The sequence below is a fragment of the Clupea harengus genome, chromosome 8 (assembly GCF_900700415.2).
Source record: "Clupea harengus chromosome 8, Ch_v2.0.2, whole genome shotgun sequence".
Classification (NCBI taxonomy): domain Eukaryota; kingdom Metazoa; phylum Chordata; class Actinopteri; order Clupeiformes; family Clupeidae; genus Clupea; species Clupea harengus.
Window position 1 is genome coordinate 12,395,296 of NC_045159.1, and position 20,157 is coordinate 12,415,452.

At 41.6% G+C, this 20,157-nt stretch overlaps 1 protein-coding gene across 3 annotated transcripts in view; it reads left to right on the forward strand.

The window, feature by feature from the left end:
- kcnip1b (Kv channel interacting protein 1 b) overlaps positions 1 to 16,145 on the forward strand; it is a 50,828-nt gene extending 34,683 nt beyond the window's left edge. For 2 of the 3 annotated variants that reach the window (XM_031571914.2, XM_031571915.2), the window contains exons 2-8: positions 11,583 to 11,707; positions 12,625 to 12,694; positions 13,442 to 13,512; positions 13,635 to 13,742; positions 13,969 to 14,073; positions 14,179 to 14,241; positions 14,437 to 16,145. In XM_031571914.2, the coding sequence (XP_031427774.1) occupies positions 11,583 to 11,707; positions 12,625 to 12,694; positions 13,442 to 13,512; positions 13,635 to 13,742; positions 13,969 to 14,073; positions 14,179 to 14,241; positions 14,437 to 14,484 (590 nt within the window). In that variant the 3' untranslated portion in view covers positions 14,485 to 16,145. Of the gene's footprint in view, positions 1 to 1,806; positions 2,200 to 11,582; positions 11,708 to 12,624; positions 12,695 to 13,441; positions 13,513 to 13,634; positions 13,743 to 13,968; positions 14,074 to 14,178; positions 14,242 to 14,436 lie in introns of those variants that run through there. The other variant, XM_012829968.3, reaches the window with a different exon arrangement.
- The last annotated feature ends 4,012 nt before the right edge of the window (positions 16,146 to 20,157 follow it).

Consider the following 20,157-nt stretch of genomic DNA (forward strand, 5'->3'; position numbering starts at 1 on the left):
TGAAAACGTGAAGTACTGTAGAACGAAATTGGGACAGGTGACGGATAAACATTTGGTGTTTTTAGATTGAAATTGCGGATGAGCGACAAATGTTTTCAAAGTGACACCGAAGTCGCCTGTTTTTTGCTGGACAGGTAATTTAGCCTACCAATCTAAATGCAGTGTCACAAACTGGAGACTTGAAACAAGAAATAGGATGCAAATGCTCAAGGCGTGTTTTACTGAGATAAATCAAAGTGCCACAATGGACAAACAAGGCAGAGTTCACAGGACTGGAGAACACAGTACGTCTTGCTGATCACAAACAATTGCACACAAAGACAAAGGAAAATTCCAAGGCTTACATTGGAGCTCAATGAATACATAGGCTACAGGTGAGAACTAAACTTAACACATTGGCTACAGTGAGAACTAAATTCAATTAACACATAGGCTACAGGTGAGAACTAAACATGGAGGGTAAACTAAGGTGTGAGGGAAATACTAAACACAGGAGAGGATGAACGGACTGGAGTAGCATATGGAGCAAGAGCAGGAACAGGGACAGAGGAGCGTGCAGCAGAGGTTGTGACATGCAGTTTGTTGTTTGATAGATTTAACTATTGCATGGCCATGGGTCGATGTTGAAAAATATCTAATTACTACCAGAATTGCTAATAATTAAACCAAAACACTGTGCAGTGCTAATCAAAAGCGATGAGTATTTTATACATTTGAACCTCAGCCGTTTGATCTTGCAGTTTCTCACATTTACAATTTACCTCGGAAAAGGTTTCTGACAATCAGTATTTAAATGACTATAATCTGAATAACTACTTGGAGGAGACAGATAATACAGATATCGTTTTTTCAAAAGTGACATTTAATACAAGCGACTCAATTCTGCAGAGCAATGAATGCTTTCGCTAAAGTTGGTAAGATAGGCTATGATGGCAAATATAGAGGTAACTCCAACATTAGCAGGTCCATATGTTGTAGCCTTGACATGTACTACACTATCAATACCATACTGAGAAAGTGGCTTAATGAGTCATTTTAAATTTCATAATGTCATCAATCTCACCACTAGATGCTACTACGAACTCTACACTGTACCTTTAAATGGGTCACCAGAGTTCATTTTGTACCCTTTTAGTCAGTCCAGGTAGTAATTAATTGTGTGTGTGTGTGTGTGTGTGTGTGTGAGAGAGAGAGAGAGAGACAGTACATTGTGTTTATTGTTATCATTATCTGAACTGCTGCAATCTGCCACAACATCATTATTACAATGATGTCTGTTTTCTGACTCAGTGGTTTCAAGGTTGCATCCACTGAATAGAAAATACACATCCTCATATGGACAGAAAAGGAGGACAAAAAAACATGATAAAGCACTGACATTTTTTACTATATCTCCTCACCATTTGCATAGAGTAGTATGTGTATGAATGGGATAATTAAGGGAAAAGATTATGGCTTCATGGCTTTATGGCTTGAAGATTAATTCTGCCTCAACAGCTGTTCTTCACTGATTCAGAGTTGTCCATACAGCGATACTTCTGGACACCCCATAATAACAGGGTAGAGAAAAAAAAACAGGAGAGAGAGAGAGAGAGAGAGAGAGAGATGAGGTGTAAGAAAGAGATATCTTAACAAAGAGACAGGGAGTGAGTTGGAAAGAAAGGAAAATAACAGAGAAAGAATTTTAGAAATGGAGATAGATGAGACAGGGAGAGGGAGAAAATAAAAAGAGTTAGTAAGAGAGGTAGAACAGAGAGGACCCAGGAGAGAGAGAGAAAGAGAGAGAGAGAGAGAGAGAGAGTGGGAGGGGCAGAGTGAAATAAGGGGCAGCTGGTACGCACTTGAGGAGTGAAATTGCACGCTATTTTCTCCTCAGCCCAAACTGAGAGCAAGAGGAAGAGAGAGCGTCTGTATGTGACAGGGAGCAGAGGAGAAGACTTGCGTTTGTGGGTGAGTGGTTTGTGAAGAACGACGAAGGACGAGAAAACAACAAAGAGAGGAGTGTAGAGGGGAGAGAGAGAGAGAGAGTGAGTGAGACAGGGAGTCTCGGAGAGAGAGTGAGAGAGAGAGAAAGGAGGAAGAAGGGAAGAAGGGAAACCAAGGGACTGTTTGGATACACAAGTTACTACGGCGACAACATGGGTGCAGTAGTGGGCACACTTACCATGCAGACCAGCAAGCAGAGGCGGCCATCCAGAGGTAATGACAACAACGCGCACACACACACACACACACACACACACACAGAGGGGAAGATTGAGGGAGGGAGAGAGAGGAAGAGAGAGAGACTTGTCGGAAAGGCAATCTCAAATACTTCTGAACATACATTGTACTGCCATGTCTACAAATATGCATTCTATTTAATTTTTCCTGTGTGATACATTCAAATGTTCCATCACAAACACACAGACACAATTACAATAAAACAGAGAAAGAAGTATCTGCAGGAGCGCTGACACATGTAAGCACGTGCTGATTTTAGAAACACTGCTCACACCTGCTAACTACAGGGGAGGTGATTTTCACACGGTGCTTGAGCAAGTCTGAGAGTGAAGAAAACACTGAGTGGGAGACAGAACAGAAAGAGGGAAGAGTGAGAGCGTTTTAGGCAATATGTATGCACTGCTGGTTATCTCTCTTCTATAAGCTCTTGGCATAGGTCAGCATCAGCTGCACCCCTGTAGATATAGCATATGTGTATATGTGTGTCTCTGGCTCATTGTATCTGACAGTGGTCTCCAGAAGATTTCTGTGCACCTTTGTTTGTTCGGATTCATATCTTGGGTATTGTATATATTGCTGTGTCGTCTGTGCACAGATACACTGTAGGTCTGTGTGTAAATATGATAGCACACCCACACGCAGACCTATATTAGATCAGAGTGTGTTCAGTGTGTGTGTGTGTGTTGCTTACATTTCAGCGGTAGCATTAGCACCCTGCTCACATAGCATCTCTCTTCCTGTTCACATGCTTGAGAGCCCGGTTGTCATGGAGACTGGTTTGTGAGAGCAAAAAAAAAAGAAAAAAGGAAAACAGGAACAAAAGTGAGTGATGCTGATGGGGCCGAGTGGAGAGCAACAGCTACATCCTTCATGCAGACACATACAAACTGTAAACACACACACACACACACACACACACACACACACACACACACACACACAAGCTCTTGCGTCACACAATCAAAATGAAGAAAAACACAAACGTCTGACTCACACCAAAAACATATTTTCAAAAACCCATTTGCTTTGAACAACTCTGATGGTTTGTGTCTGGACAAAATGTGAATAATGTCCGACATTTGCCCATTATAAACCTAGTGACCAACCCTGAGACACCTGAGAAAAGAGGATTCAGGTGAGAGAATAAACAGCGGACAAACATGATGTGCTGTAGGAGTAAAGGTCATCTGATCCATTTAAGGTCTTCTTTCCCTTCTCTGCAAATGGAATATACTTACCGTACATGGATTTGTCCCTCCCCACAGACTCTTTACAGTAAAAAAGGACTAAATAGTTATTTTTTTTCTTTGACAGAAATAACTGTTTGCATGTTGCTGCAATACATGCCAAAGAATTCGAAAGCAGTTCTTCACTGAGTGCACTACACATACCTCTAGCAGTGCCTTGGTGCGTTGTCCTATAATAACAAGCCAAAGAACCACTACAAGTTCTAAATTGCAACCTAGTTCACCAAGAAACCTGACTGGTTTACTTTGAAAATGCCTTGCTGTACACCACCACACAACACCTCCAACTTCCACAACATGCTACCTTCTCACATCTACACTTCGGGCAACTGAAGTGTAGATGTGAGAAGGTAGCATGTTGTGGAAGTTGGAAGTGTTGTGTGGTGGTGTAAAGCAAAAGTGCATTATATCACTATAGTTACGTAAGAAGTTAGGTTTGGCCTGCTTAGAGTGGTCCACAATCATATCCGTATCCTTAGCAACTGTACTATCCTCAAACAACCTCAGGTCTCACACATTCATACTTCAAACACAGTTCTTCTCTGTTTTTTTTTTTTACATTTTACACTTTTTTGCACCCAAAACCCAGACTAAATGTTTACATGAGATCTAAAAGCCATATTGTGTAAGGTTTGATGTCTTAGACTGTTGATGAAACAGCAATCTAAATAATAAGTAGGGCTCATTATGTAACGTCTTCAGAGGCAGTGGAGCATGTATAATTTGAAACCCTGGATGAAGCCTCTTGGTGAGAGGAACCTATTAAAATAGGGTTGGCATGTCATTTTAAAATATCCCTCGACTAATTTAGAACCTGCTTAGAAAGAGCTGCTCCTCCTGCTGGATTAAGTGGCCTGTGATGTGCTTAGGCATGAATGCACCAAAGGCAAACTTACATGAAACAGACACACCAAATAAGTCCAGCTGAAAGCTGAACCAACAGAAAGCCAGATTCTTCTTATGTCGATTTATGTAAGGATCGTGGAGCCTAAGCAGCTCAAGAAAAAGGGGAAAAAAACACTACCTACTCGCCTCTGTCAAGATGGAGAACCATGGCACACTTCTGATAGAAACGAATGGGGTCATGATGAACACACGAGTCAGCTTTTTGACAGAGAGAGAGAGAGAGAGAGCGCTTTGGGAGCTGCGGGGGCCGGTAGCGCGAGTGAGAGTGACTCGTGTTCTCCTGACTCGCTAGCAGGTGCTGGTGAATATTAAACAGGGCCATGAGGTCACTGCCTCCTGCTGTTCTGCTCCCCTGAGCCTCCTGTGAGATGGACGAGAGTCAGTGAGGGCCCAGTCTAGACAGATGGGACGCTCACGGTCGCCAAGCGCAATAACATCCGCTCTGCAACCGCATCACTGTAGCCTGGTGTTTAGTGGCCAATTATGTGCAGGTGTCAAACCAGTGGTTGATGGAATGGAGGGTAACAATTGGCCACAATGACAAATACTAAGTCACTGATGTGAGAAACCCTGCTCAAATCAGAGGACTGTTCATAAAGAGTAGCCTATATAGTCTTCATGAAAGGCAAAGGGTACAAAGTAATTCAAAATTATAGCAATAATGAGATTATTTCACGGTCCGAGATAATAGTTTAAGTTTATTGTTTGTAATAAGTACAATGCAGTGAGGTTAAGAAAATGAGTACAATGTGTCTCTCATATTGAGGCCTGTTGTTACAAGTTATTCCAAAATTAAACCTATACTAACACTGATCTTGTAACTGCATATAAGTATATAACAAAAACATTGCAGAAATTTCCAATCATTTCCAAAATACACTTCAAGGCTAATTAATAGTCCAGGTGACAAATATCCTTTATAATGCTGTTGAAGGATTAGGATTCATGTGATTTTGTTGAAACCTAGGATTTTCTCCTCACTGACACGGAGGTATCCATAACACAGACCTCATTCAAGGTGCGATGTAGTCTACCTCTCTGTAGAACTCCTTTGGTGCTGATCTAACACAGCGGATATTTCACACATTCCATATATTACACTTATTCCATATAGACATCATCATACAACACGACAGCTTGTTTGTACGCACTTGGCACAGGGTTTACATTTGGTGAATAAATGAATGAATCATCTAAAGCTGTCAGGGGAACATACAGGTGAAATCATCCTGCCGCTCCACACTGATTTATTTACTCACACAGTTTGCATTGAAGACACAGTGCAGAGTTGAGTTTTTCTCTCTCTCAGATAGTAGGCGACTAATGAGCATTCCATTTCCAACAAACTAGTTTCCTAATGCTATATTCTCTCATTTTCTCATTCTCTCATCTCTTCTCTAAAAATATGTAATTCTAACACACAGTGAAATATATTGAAGGTCGATCTTTCTGGCACACGTCCCCCTTGTGTTTGTATTTGGCCCTCTTATGGCTCACTGCTGGAGACTCAGCGCAGGTTCAGCTTAAAATGATGAACGTCTTTCTCCCCCCCCCCCCCCCCCCCCCGCTGTGCTCCGTTAGCCTGGGTTCTCTGCTCAGCGGTCGGAGTTGCTCTAAATATTTGATGGCCTCAAATCTTAAATCTGAAATCCTCCTCCCTGCTTCCCTCCAGCCGTTCCCTATCTTTTGTAAATCCTGTTTCTTGACGTTCCTGTGTAATTATGGCTTTACACTGTGCCTCTCGGGGCCTGTCGATCAGTCTCTTCCCCTTTTCTCGTTCTCGACTTTTTCTGATTTAGTCTGAAATCTGTTTATCCATCGGGTTTTTTTTCTGCACTTCTCTTTCATCTCTCTCCAGTAGCAGTGTCTCCACTTTATCCTTCACACCCACCTTTCACATCGCCTCCTTTTTTCTAACTTCACATCTGTCAGTTTTCTCTTCGACGTGTTAATAAGTGTGAAGTGATAATAAAGTGCAATGATTCACATATTTCATGGACGCTCGCTGTTCTACTGGGAACAACTATTCTTTAGTGAAAAAAAACAAAAATGGAACACCACAGGTTCTTGTTGCCTTTCTATATTTTTTCTATACTTTCTATGTCTTTGCTTTAAGAAAGAGTGGTTCTCTATCACTGTGAGAAATTAAACCGTTCTTCCCTGACGTCCTCCTGTAGGCAAACGTCATGGAAGAAATAAATTCAAAACAAATGTCTGAATAAGATTAGGAAGAGAATAATAATAAGTATTAGGGTCCTTAGCTGTAAATAAAATGCTAAGAGTTTGTGTGCTTAAAAGTCAAATGGCAGATGCCCTCTCATGGGTAACTGCTGCAGATTAGCGCAGAGGAGCCGGGGGTCACTGTGCATGTGTGCATGATGGGCACTATCGGTGATGAGCCCGGCTCTCCCAGAGCTAAAACTGCCAAAGCAGACAGACAGAATCACTGCCTCGCCCCCAGCACACAGTACACTGCACACTGCAGCAAACCAAATTAGCTGCTTTTTCCAGATCAACCGCTGAACCTGAATTTATGCCCTTGCCTCCATGATGTCCAAACAACTAATATGTATCAGCTATTGGTTTTGTATGGCTACAATACAGCAGCGTTGTCTTTTTCCCTGTGGCTCTAATGGATAGACTAATATTTGATCATTCAATGTTGGTTCAATCCCATTCCCATCCATAACACATATCTCATGCAACGTGCGATGTAGTCTACCTCTCTGTAGAACTCCCTTGATGCTCCAGCTGTTCCCTATCTTTTGTAAATCCTGTTTTTTTGAGGTTCTTGTGTGATTATGGTTCTACACTGTGCCTCTCAGGGTCTGTCGATCGGTTCTTGTTCTTGACTTTTTCTGATTTAGTTTGAAATCTCTTTATCCATCTCTTTTTTTCTGCTCTTCTATTTTATCTCTCCCCGGTAGCTGTGTCACTGCTTTACACTGCATTATTCTTTTCAATTTAAATTCTTTATTCTATTCAGAGCATCCGGAAAGTTCTCAGACCATTTTGAGTTTTCCACATCTTGTTAGGTTTCAGACTCATCTTAAAATTAAATTCAATTCAATCTACACACAATGCTCCAAAATGACAAAGGTTTTGGAGTGTTTTGTTTATTTATGAAAAAAAAAATAGAAAGACTCAAACGTCCCAATTAAACACGCTTTCAGACCCAGAGTTATGACACTTGCAATTGAGCTCTGGGTCATCCTACTTCTATCAGTAGTCCTTGAGATGCTTCTATTACTTGATTGGAGTCCACCTGTGCCTAATTTAATTAATTGGACATAATTAGGAAAGGCACGTGCTTGTCTACATGAGGTCTCACAGTTGATTGTGTTTGTCAGAGTGAAAACCAGGCCATGAGGTCAAGAGAATTGTCTGCGGCATTGAAAGTGCCCAAGAGCATGGTGGCCTCAATCATTCTCAATTGGAAGAAATTTGGAACCACCTTTCGAGATCTGGTCACCCAGCCAAATTGAGCAATCAGGGATAAAGGGCCTCGGTCAGACAGGTAACCAAGAGATATTTTGTGGAGATAGGCGACCCTTACAGAAAAACAACCATCATGTCACGATAATCGTAGGACCCGAATGCACAACACTCCAAACATGTTTTTACAATGTGGGTTTCAGACAAGAACATGATACACAGCAAAACCAGTGTGGAAACACAACATTGATAGTCCAAGAACTAAAAAAAACCAGGGGGTTTAAATATACAGGACTAAACGAGAAAACAAGAGACAGGCGGAACCAATCAGGAAGTGACACAAAGGGTGTGAACAGAGACACAATAAACAGTAGGAAGTAACCAAGGAAGTACGCCGCACACAACAATACCACAAAATTGGAGTCCACAAGAAACACAGGAAAAAGTGCAGACTGTGACTCATCAGGGCAGCACTCCACCATTCAGGCCTTTATGGTAGAGCAGCCAGACGGAAACTATTCCTCACTAAAAGGCACATGACAGCACACTGGGGGTTTGCCAAAAAGCACCCGAATGACTCAGACCAAGAGAAGCAAACTTCTCTGGTCAGGGGGGTATTCGTCGTAGCTCGCTAAGCGGTTTAGCGAGCTAATTTTCAGGCTAAGATAAAAAACGCCCCTCTTTTTGGTTCGTGGAAGCAACTTTTGATAAATCACCATAGTTACATATCGATTAGCACTAACCTGCTCCAGGGCAGGCTAACTTAAGTGTAGCTGGATAAGCTTGCCACACCCCCGGAAAAAGGAGGGATCCCATTGACCAAGGACTGATATTAGATAGTTAATAAGATTAGCGGAGGGAGAGCGTTCGCCAAGATCAATTATTCTTGTATGAGCGCTACCGATTCAGCCGACAAAGAATCATTCATTTACAAGACCTTCTCGAGTCATTTATTGCAAACACCAAAGTCGAACATTGACTGTCTTGCGCTTTTTTGCGAGTGGTACATTTTTGTAGTATCGGTGATGCGGAGAACAAAGCACTCATAATTATATGAGCGTTATTAGTACACCATAGCATATCATTATTGTAGAAAATGATTAAGGTGGACTCATGATAAGAATAAAGAGAAATACAGACAATTTATTTTCACTGCTTCAATTTATTGTATTTGTTATTAATACATTTAGTCATTTAACAGACGCTTTTATTCAAAGCGACTTACAAGAAAATGTAGAATTATATCGAGGAAGGAGGTTAGGGGATTTGAACTAGCAACCTTGTAGTTTCGAACCGGTAGAGTGAACCTCTGTACTAGTTGACACTTGCCGTCAGGTATTCATACATAGATATCACCCTATAAACATCCCAACACATCTTGCTCTCACAGCGGTGGCGGTGTTGAATTTTGCCATGATTATGGTCTTGTATCCTTCATAAGCGTTCATGTTCATCTCCTGCTGGCCAGCGGAGAAAAAAAGAGCCCTTTTCTTTGAGTTTAGAACCATTATACCGCTAGAAAATCATTGTTTTGGTGATCGACCTTTCCTGCCTTTTGAAGTAGGACGTGCACGCGCAAATGCCCCGGTAAGTTTAGCCTGGTTGAAATTAACCACATGATTTGGATGCGGATCAGCCGTTAACGAACCGATATTTGCTGTTCTCAATCAGCTCGCTAATCTTAACGGGCTAAAAGGCCAATTGATTAACTTAGCTTCAATCCTACGACGAACGTACCCCTGATGTAACAAAGATTAAACTATTTGTCCACAATTCCCAATGGTGTGTGTGGAGGACACTAGGACCTAAGCAACACCCCATTAATACCATTCCTATAGTCAAACACGGTGGTGGCAGCATCATGCTGTGGGGATGTTTTTCCGCAAAAGGGACTGGGAGACAGGATAGAGGGAAAGTTGGAAGGGGAAAATATAGAGACATTCTGAGTGAAACCCCTGTCCAGAGTGCTCAGGATCTCTGGCTGGGGCAAATGTTTACATTTTAACAAGACAACAACCTGAGGCATACCACCAAGAAAACACAGGAGTGGCTTTGAGAAAACTCGGTAAAAGTCCTGACCTGAACCCAATAGAGCATCTCTGGTTAACCCAACCTGGTTAAGCTTCAATGGTTCTGCCGAGAACAATGAGAGAAACATCCAAAAGAAAGGTGCCAAGGAGGATTGTTCCCAAGAAGACTTGAGGCTGTCATTGCTGCCAAATGTGCTTTTAACCAAGAACTAAGTGGAGGGTCTTAATACTTGCGTAAATGGGATATTTCAGTCTTAAATTTTAAAAACGTTTTGCTTCGTCATTGTAAAGTATTGTGTGTAGATTAATGAGAAGCAAAATGTGCTAAACTTTGGGATGGACAGGAATGAAGTACTTTGTGAGAGTGACACAAAGAAGGGACAAAAGTCCAATCCCCTGGTGGCAAAAGAAAATTACATATGGTCCATCTGATCCTCGCTGGGTGGTGAGAAAGGCCTGTGGAGAATAGGGCTGTGCTGAAACAGCTGTGTTGACAGATTCTATAAATCACTAGTTCAGGTGCCTTGGCAGGAACCCAGCGGATGATGGCCAGCCGTCCAGGCGAGAATGTTGGACGTGGCTCAGAGTTATTGGCCAGAAAAAAGCCTCATCCCTGGTCATCAGGTGTGGTGTGACTGAAATAGGCTGAGGCTGGTTGCAGGGCGTATGGGAGTGAGCTCAGTGGCGTGGAGTCTATCTGTCTGTGGTGAAGGATGATGGCCTCCCCCTGGGCTTCACTTTTACATCTTTTCATCTGCTCGGCCAAATTCGCTTATCTTTTATTCCTACGTAGGTATCTGTCCAACTCATGCCTCATCTTTTCTGCAGGGCTGACAGCTGCAAGACCTCTGCGTGTGTGTGTGTCTGTGTGTGTCTGTGTGTGTGTGTGTGTGTGTGTGTGTGTGTGTGTGTGTCTGAGAGAGAGAGAGAGAGAGAGAACCAGAAAGAACCAGAAAGCTCTTTGGCAATTTGGCAAGGTTTAAAGGTCACAGTCATCACGTTCACAGTCTGATTGCCCTCTCCTGTCTTCTCTCATTATATTTCCCCATAGATCACTTGATTTGAATATTTTCTTGCATAATTGCGGTTTATATGATCGGGTAACTGCTGTCCTTTTGGGCAGCTGTCCTGATTAAATCTTTCCATGGCCAAGGAGCTGCCAGACTGGTGAGCTACTGTGAGTTAATGTCATAGTGATCTGAGGTGAACAGTGCCTGTTTTCTCTTCAAGTCATTATTTACTGTCAACAGGCACACACGAACAACACAGGGGATGTTGAATTCTTGCTGTCAGTTCTCCATGCAGCACCCCAAGGATCTAGCAATCACTTTATTCCTTTCTTAGAAAGCTAGAACTGTCATCTGATAAAGGACTCATTAAGTGTTTGTGTGAGAAAAGACATGCATAAGATTACATCTTCACTGTTTCATTACATTCTGTGTCATATGTGTCGTATTATGTACAGTATTCTTTTAATTTCTTTCACATTATGTATTTCCATTAGACATTTTCCAGTGCCTGGAAATAAAATGCATTTTCTAGGAAGTAAATAGAGGTTCCCACTCTGGGACTCACTACTAGATTTCTGTGCTGATAAAACGGATGAGAAATTGATGAGAATGAGAATCTGATTTTCATGGACAATTACCGCCGTGTGATGAGATGCTGTATCTGTTTCGTGAGAGAGAAAAAAAAAGTATAATGTTGTGTCCTGAGGGCTAACCCTGGGTTCTGTCCACAGACAAGATTGACGATGACCTGGAGATGACCACGCCGTGCCACCGGCCAGAGGGGCTGGAGCAGCTGGAGTCCCAGACCAACTTTACCAAACGGGAGCTGCAGGTCCTCTACCGAGGCTTCAAAAACGTGAGCGCTCCCTGCAGGCCAGCCTGTTTGTTAGCTAACTCCTCTAGCTGCCTACTCCAAGGCTCTCTGCTACTGTGCTTTCCATCCAATTTCACCAGTTAGCTGCCCCCCCCCCCCTCCCCTTTACCGGCACAGCGCTTTCCCCACTTCCATAGCCACTTTGAAGCGAGCCCCCCATGTTCTATATTTGGCTCAGCTCATCTTTGTCTGTGAAAAGCAGTTACCCATTTAGCCTTGGCCATTTCACCTCCTATGCTGCTAATCTGACTACACCAGCCCCTGCAGCAGAGATCAACCCTGCCTGTCATATTCCATAATGAGAACAATTACTACATGCTGCATTACACACTTCACGTCAAAACCACACAAATGCCAAAAAACACTGGTGTTTGCCAATAAGGGCTGCTCTCTACACACACGCACACACACACACACACACAAATTGGGTTGTGATACAATACACCAGCTGCTAGCTGGTGTTTGGGAGCAAAGTCCAAACTAAATAGTTGGTGCATCATAGCAACGATTGAGATGATATTTTAAGTGGTACCGAGGCTTTATTGACAAGCGAAAGAACATTGTTTCTTTCCCTCTTAGTCTGTACTTGTGAACATCAAATGGAACAGCAAAATGCATTATTATGTAATAGCGCTCATTTTTTTTACTTTGACATATTTTACACTCATAACTAACCAACAATGACTATTTACGTGTATGTAAATATGGATTCTTGAGGTTTCTTGAGGTCTTTGAAGCCAACGTCTTTGTAAATCGAATTAGTATGAGAGACACATATGGACAGTTGCAGTTAATTGAATATCACATGCACAAAAAAACAGACAGATGTTCTCCCTCATGGAGAGATAAGAGTTGAGAGAGCGGTGAGATTAATGATCTTTGACTCTTCTTCCCATCAGGAGTGTCCCAGTGGAGTTGTGAACGAGGAGACGTTTAAACACATCTATGCACAGTTCTTTCCACATGGAGGTACACATGTGTATTAAGTCTATACTCAACCTGCCTGAGCACGGGGGGACACACAAGTGGCATTATAAAAAAGCTCACAAAGGGGTTATAAGGCATTCATTGTGCGTGTATTTGAAGTCTCTATAATGTTTGTAATATAACACAGGAAATGTGGAACATGAAACACTGGAATGTAAAGCTTTACAACACAAAGTAACATAATACATTATATTACACATGTCTGCAGTTCATAACTTCCTTATGATTCCATCATGTTTTTGTGAACAAGTCATATATAAATGATAATGCATTAGTTATGTCCATCCAGCCATACCATTGTTTTTCTTTTAAATATAAACATATTCTTATGATGTGATGTATTGAAATAATAAATACATTGAACAATTAATTCATTCATTCATTCATTCATAATGCACTATGGTTGTATCTGATTCACAAAAGTGCTACCCAGAATGGCCTTCCCTTAGTTTAACTTTGAGTCATAGCAGGTCTTGTACATCCAGACCGAATGTGCTAGAAGGACATTCGCTAGAAGCACATTTATCATTTGTCTGTGTTACCTTGTAAGCCAACCCTATGGTGTATGGTGGCATCTTGAGGATCATATTTCAGTGACAAGTAAATAAATGTTCAAGAGCAGGGACAAAGTGTACAACTTTAACTGACATTTTTTCATGCACTTTGTGCTGTATGTCTCGTTTTATCAATGATTTACCTCATTCTTGTGTGATTTCTCTCTTGTAACAGACGCCAGCACATACGCCCATTACCTTTTTAATGCATTCGACACAACAAAGAATGGATCCATAAAGTTTGAGGTACACCACCATTTGCCCAACAGCATTGACTTCATAACTCTTGCCTTCTATAGAGCATTTACTGTAATTTCCTCCATCTTTCCCCATCTGTGTCATGTCCTCCATCTTTCCCCATCTGTTAGGATTTTGTGATGGGACTGTCCCTCCTGCTGCGTGGATCGACAAGGGAGAAACTTGAATGGACATTTAATTTATATGACATCAATAAGGACGGTTACATTAGCAGAGAGGTAAAATATGTTGTCCTGATGTGCATTATTTTGCCAGTTTCTCTCTCTCTCTCTGTGTGTGTGTGTCTGTGTGTGTGTGTGTGTGTGTGTGTGTGTGTGTGTGTGTGTGTGTGTCTGTGTCTGTGTGTCTGTGTGCGTGTGTGTACGTGTACGCGTCTCTCTCTCTCTCTCTGTTTGTGTATGTGATGAGGCTGCTTTAAAAAAGACTGTATTTTTTGTTCCACAGGAGATGACAGAGATTGTGAGAGCAATTTATGATATGATGGGGAAGTATACTTACCCTGCAATGAAAGGTGATGATCCCAAACAACACGTGGATGCTTTCTTTCAGGTCAGTACATTTATTTTATTTTATTTCATAAAAGTATGTTGTAAATATGTTGTGGACGAAAGCCCAACACACAGTATTTAAGCATCCATGTGTCTGTATCAACAGAAAATGGACAAAAATAAAGACGGGGTTGTAACTCTAGAGGAGTTTGTCCTCGCATGTCAAGAGGTGAGTAAATCTTTGTCTGGTGGTGTTTTCCCAGAAGGCAGAGAGAGAGAGAGAGAGGACTGCACTTTCATACATTTGCAAACAGATATCCCACAATACCCTTCCCCATCCGGATGTCTTATTTAGTTATATACAACTCTGACACCTTGTGGAACTGAAGTGAACTGCTTTGTCTGATGTTTAATTTTTCCTCAGGATGAAACCATGATGAGGTCGATGCAGCTCTTTGAGAATGTAATCTAGAGGCAGGCGGAGGGGACAAAGATGGAAAGCAACTGGACATCGAACTGACAGAAGCAAAGAAGTGCCCACAGAGAATATATTTTTCTGCGTTTCTGTGTGTGTGTGTGAGAGAGAGAGAGAGAGAGAGAGAGAGAGAGAGAGAGAGAGAGAGAAAGAGAAAGAGAGAAATGGGGGGTTGCTATTTTCTGTCAATTCATCATATAAATTAATTTACATGTCTAGCCTCTTCCAGATGAAATGAATACATTTGCAATTCTTTAGGTTATTTTATGGAGGATACATGGTCCTTGTAGAACTCTTATGACCCCTCTGTCTCATATTTACTGAGTCATATTTCTCCAGAATGGCCTGGAATTCCTTCCACTTGGTTGAGCTTAGAGAGAGCTCCAGAATTGTTTGGATAATAGTTCAGCTTGATTGACTCATGTCTTTGTGGAAACTGTTGCCTCCTCTTGGACAGATACTGCAACGGCAACTCATAAGCTCTCCCTGCTGGTGAAAAAACCGAACTGCAGTGGAAAATATATTGGCCTTTGGCTCACTCCCGAAACCGCATGTTTTTAAGTGAAAAAGCGTCCTTTGAGTTGTCTGATGGTGACTTTGGTCTAACGACCTTTAAATTATGTGAAATATTTATTTAATATTTTATTTATGTATGTAATATACTGTGTGCATATTCCATTTGGTCTCATCCTGACAGTGTATTTAGTTTGTTGGTTGTCCAAATTGTGTATTCTATGTTCAGGGCATGTATTAAGTGTCATGGTATTATTGTTGTTGTGTGTTGTTGTGTCCTGCTGTTTGACTGTCTGCCGGTTTTTCTGTCTGCCGGTTTTTCTGTCTGTCCATTTGTCATTGTCCTATGCCTCATCTGAAGCTAAGTGACTCATATCTTTAGACAGATCTGACAGATTAGACTCTTTGAAGCATTCATTTTCTAAATGGATTGCTAGCACAGTGCATGAAGAAAGAAAGGGAAATAATTGGTCTGAAAAGTACCCCCTGAAAATCTGATATACAGGTTTCTAGCAGAGGGGCAAGAGAGCTACAGACTTTTTGAGAGAGAGAGAGAGAGAGAGAGAGAGAGAGAGAGAATTTAATGTTATGAAACTGTGAGATGAGAGGCATAATACACACATTGTAGAAAAGTGATCTTAACCATCTTATTTGACCACCCCTCTCCATATGTGTAAACATGCCACCTTTCCACTATGTCCATCTGTGGTAAGGGGAAACAGAACAGAGACACATTTTAGTGACCCAAACAGATCACTGTAACTAAAAGCAATTCCTGACTTGCACTCTTTACACTCATATTCATCGCAGGTGTCAGAATTGTGTATCAGTGTGTGTGTATCACTGTGTACATACAGGTTTTTCTGTATTATTCCGTTTGGACAGATTAAGAATAAAGATTTAATTTACAGATCTAACACAATACATGGAGATGTCCTTTTGTTGTGCTGGACGATACTCAGTGAACATTCTGTATTTTGCAATCTGACATTGTAAAACACATGAAATATTTCTCTGTACAGACAGCGTGTGATGTAGTGACTTTAAAGCAGATAAACAAAGGCTGTGTAACAGCTTCTCTGGTGACGTGCTGTACAGAGCTATGATTGATATCGAAGAATAAACCTTTCAAGAGAAAACAGAAATCAGCTACCTGTCTTTATTACCTTCACCTGTATATGACTGCATCAAAATCTAAAATTGCTGATATCTTAATAACGATTTAGTACATTTGCATGCACATGGTGACTTGGCACACAGAGAAAGCAACGGGGTTTCCATTGTGATATGTGACTAATAACAGTTAATGGAGTTGGATAAGACAGTGGGTGAGATTATCTCCTTGTAGCTACAAGCAGTGAGAGTCTAAATGTATTTCACTACAGTCACTGGAGGAATCTATTGTTCCTCTGTTATGAAGTTTTGGAGTCTATTAAATAAAAGGGATATGTGCACTGATGTGATGTAAAGTGATATGATGTAATTTGATGTGAAATGGCTGAGTGTGCTGAGTATAAGAATACAGATCTTTGAGAATTGTGTCCATTACATTGATTCAAAAAAGACCTGGAACATTTAGAATGTTGTTTGCTAATAGTCACGTCATGAGAGTACCTTTTAATCTATTCAGATATGGAATCAGTAGAACCTAATGGACTCTGCTTCCTTGGCTGTGGCTGTGATGTAAAAGTAAAGGAGTGGTAAAGCTCTTATCTCAAAGCACGGAAGACATCTATACCATGAAGTAAGCTGAGCCAAAAGACCTCTTTTTTTCTCTAAAATAGTTTGAAAACTGTCATTAAGAACAATAAATGAGAAGAAAGAAAGCGCTCAAATCATATGATGCAAATAGGACATACTAGTCAGCAAATTAACTGCACTAGGCCTCTCCTCCATCTGCACCTGGATAAAGGACTTCCACAAACCGCCCACAAACTGTAAAACTCGGCCCCCACCTCTCATCCACCATCACGCTAAGCACTGGCTCTCCACAAGGCTGTGTGCTGAGCCCACTACTGTACTCCTTGTACACTCATGACTGTACTCCGACCCATCCCACCAACACCATCATTACATTTGCTGATGACACCACCGTTGATAGGTGAAAATTCACCCTAGTTACTTCAGGACTCAAGGCTGAAAGTGAAGCAATATTAAACACATCGCACAAGGTTTATATAGACTGAAGTTGAGCGTTCAACAGGGAAAACCACGTGGTGGATTTCTGAAGTCCGAGGCAAGGTCGGAAGAAGCACAGTTCGACCCTTCTTATCACCTCTGGTCTAAACATGCTCTTGTACATATGCAGACTAAGTGGCACCTAATAATCTAAGTTACCCACTCACACAGAAAAGCCATGTTCCTGCTTTCATAAGCACATGATTCATACAAGGAATATATTAATACAAGGCACTTGATTCATATATTCTTAAGTAATTAACAGTGGTTGGAAATTATCTCCATCAACCGTGATCGGACTCATATCAGGAGACGACGAATCAGCGTACAGAGATGAAGTACAGAAACTGACAGTGTGGTGCTCAGACAACAATCTGTCACTGAACACCACAAAAACTAAAGAATTAATCCTGGCCTACAGAAGGCAAAGTGCAGATCCGGCCCCACTCCACAGCAAAGGGAACTGTGTGGAGAAGGTCCACACTTTCAAGTTCCTAGGAGCCCACTTAACCGATGACCTCTCGTTGTCTGCCAACACCTCAGAGATAGTCAAAAAGGCACAGCAGCGACTACTCTTCCTGAGAGTACTCTGGAAAAACAACTTGGAGTGAAATCTTATGGTGACCTTCTACCGCACCACTATCGAAAGTGTACTGACCTACTGCATCTCGGCGTGGTATTCCGGTTGCACTGCAGCAGACAAGAGAGCCCTCATCAACACAGCCCAAATCACTGGCTGCTCACTGCCCTCCTTGGAATCCATTGCCCGCTCCCGCTACCTTAGCAGGGCCAATAACATCTTGAAAGTCTCCTCTCACCCAGGCCACCACCTGTTTACTCTCCTGCCCTCAGGCAGACGGTACAGGTCCTTTAGAGCAAGGACCACGAGTCTAAAGAACAGTTTTTTCCCGACGGCCATCAGAACACTAAATACAAATATGCACTAAACATAGAATTTCATCGTGCAATATTAATACACTAATCACTTCATTGACTGCAAGTCACATATGCCATCTCAGTCACCTTACACATGTGTATAAACAAAACTGTTTCTGTATTTATTGTAAAGCATCTCAGGGAAGTACTGTTGCTGTATTTATTGTTCCTCAGGGAAGTACTTTAATCTATAACACCGCACTTTGTTGAACTCTTAAAATATATATATTTTTAAGCTATTCGTACTGTTTTTAGATAGTCGTAATATTGTTGTGTTATATGTTGTTGTTGTGTTATATGTTGTCCCTCGTCCAACCAACAGGAGCAGCACTCCCAATTTCGAATACAATGACAATAAAGGCTTTTCTATTCGTATTCTATGCAGGAAATCATGAAATATGTGCACATTATTTAATTGCCGGGACTCTGGCAGTGTTTCCCCTCATGTTCTGGAGCTTAGTTGTTTATATTATTCTGAACATTCAGGGATAGATTAACACTGACAGTTTAAACACATTATCCAGAATCCACAACACCTTTTGTAGAGAGCTTTCTAAATGCAATAATGTTTATAGATCTGCCGCAAAAGTACATTAATCATTGTGATGTCAGAGGAATGACATAGACTTTGCAGGTTGACAAAATGCAGTGTAAATGATGAGGTAACATTACATTGCCATCAAATATGCACCAGCCACAGTTATTTTTATATTACCAAACGTCCACTTCCATATGCCAACAGAGACGTACGCCTTCTAAAATATGTTACCTTCTCCACATGGACTTTATGCAGAGTACAGCACAAGACAGAACTTCGCTGGTCATACAGAAGATGGCGCTGGAATCTCACTTTTTGGCGTATCCAGTCTCCTCAGTGCCTCTGTAGAGCCGACTTAGCAGATGACGTCACCCTCTGCTCAGTCCCCACTCAGTCGAGGTCCAAGAGGTCATGGGACTTCCTGGCTGTATCAATTAGCAGGAATGGGAGTGCTTATTAATGACCGCTCCCTCAAATGCCTCCCTCCAGACTGCAAAGGAAGGACCTTTCCTCTGCCTCTTTGCATCTACGAGACTATTTGGTGAACTAAACGGTGTGAGACTGCAGTTGCAATCAATAACAACACGAAAAGACTATGCGTGGGAATGTGTGGGGCGGTGGGGGGTTCACCTGGCAAGTGCCGTAAAAGCTCCGCGCAGAGCAGAAGCAGGTTAAATCACTTGATAATGGACGCTGCGGGCTCGCCTGTCCCTCCGTGCGCCCATTTGAGACGGGTCAATTCCTGGGAGTCAGCACTCAGCTGGGATTGGGGGGCGGGGTGGCTAACGGATAGCATAAAGGCAATTTTTGCGATCCCAGAGGACTCCCCTGATCTCTGTCTGCGTGAAGACCTAAGTGCTTCCGTGCTGCGGCAGGCATAATCATCTGCATGAGTTGAGGGCCTGTGTGGGTTTGTTGTTTTCTGAGTATGATCCATGGCGGAAGCCTTTGTTTGTTTTACCAAGAGAAAAGGCCCTGGAGAGAATGAGCATCTCCAAAAGAGGTAGAGCGGTAGGTAAAAGTCGAATATATTGGAAAAAATAAGCATATGGAGAGAGCACAAAAAAAACTCAACATATTTTTTTTTACAGCGAAAGGCAACGTTTTAAGAGGCAAACACTCCAGAAGTTACAATTTCTTAGAGAAAACGTGAGAACATTTTATTATTTTTTCATTACAGTATTTACATATTTATCAAATACAAACTATGATACATGGATTTGGATGCAATAATACTCGTTTTAATTAATTTAAATGAGTCTATGGAAGACCTGGAGGGTTTTCACAAGTGATCATTTCTAATGATTATTACTGTTTACATGTGAAACCCACGGACCATTCTGCATGTGTTCATTTCTTCTGCACTGCCTGAATTAGTAATCCTAGACACTAGTGTAATGTTGATAAATGTGAAATCCTCACATATCAGACATTTCATTTCACCAGCATCACTACCAGTAGCCATTTTCTCTCCGATCCTTCTTTTAATCTTGTTGCTTTGTGTG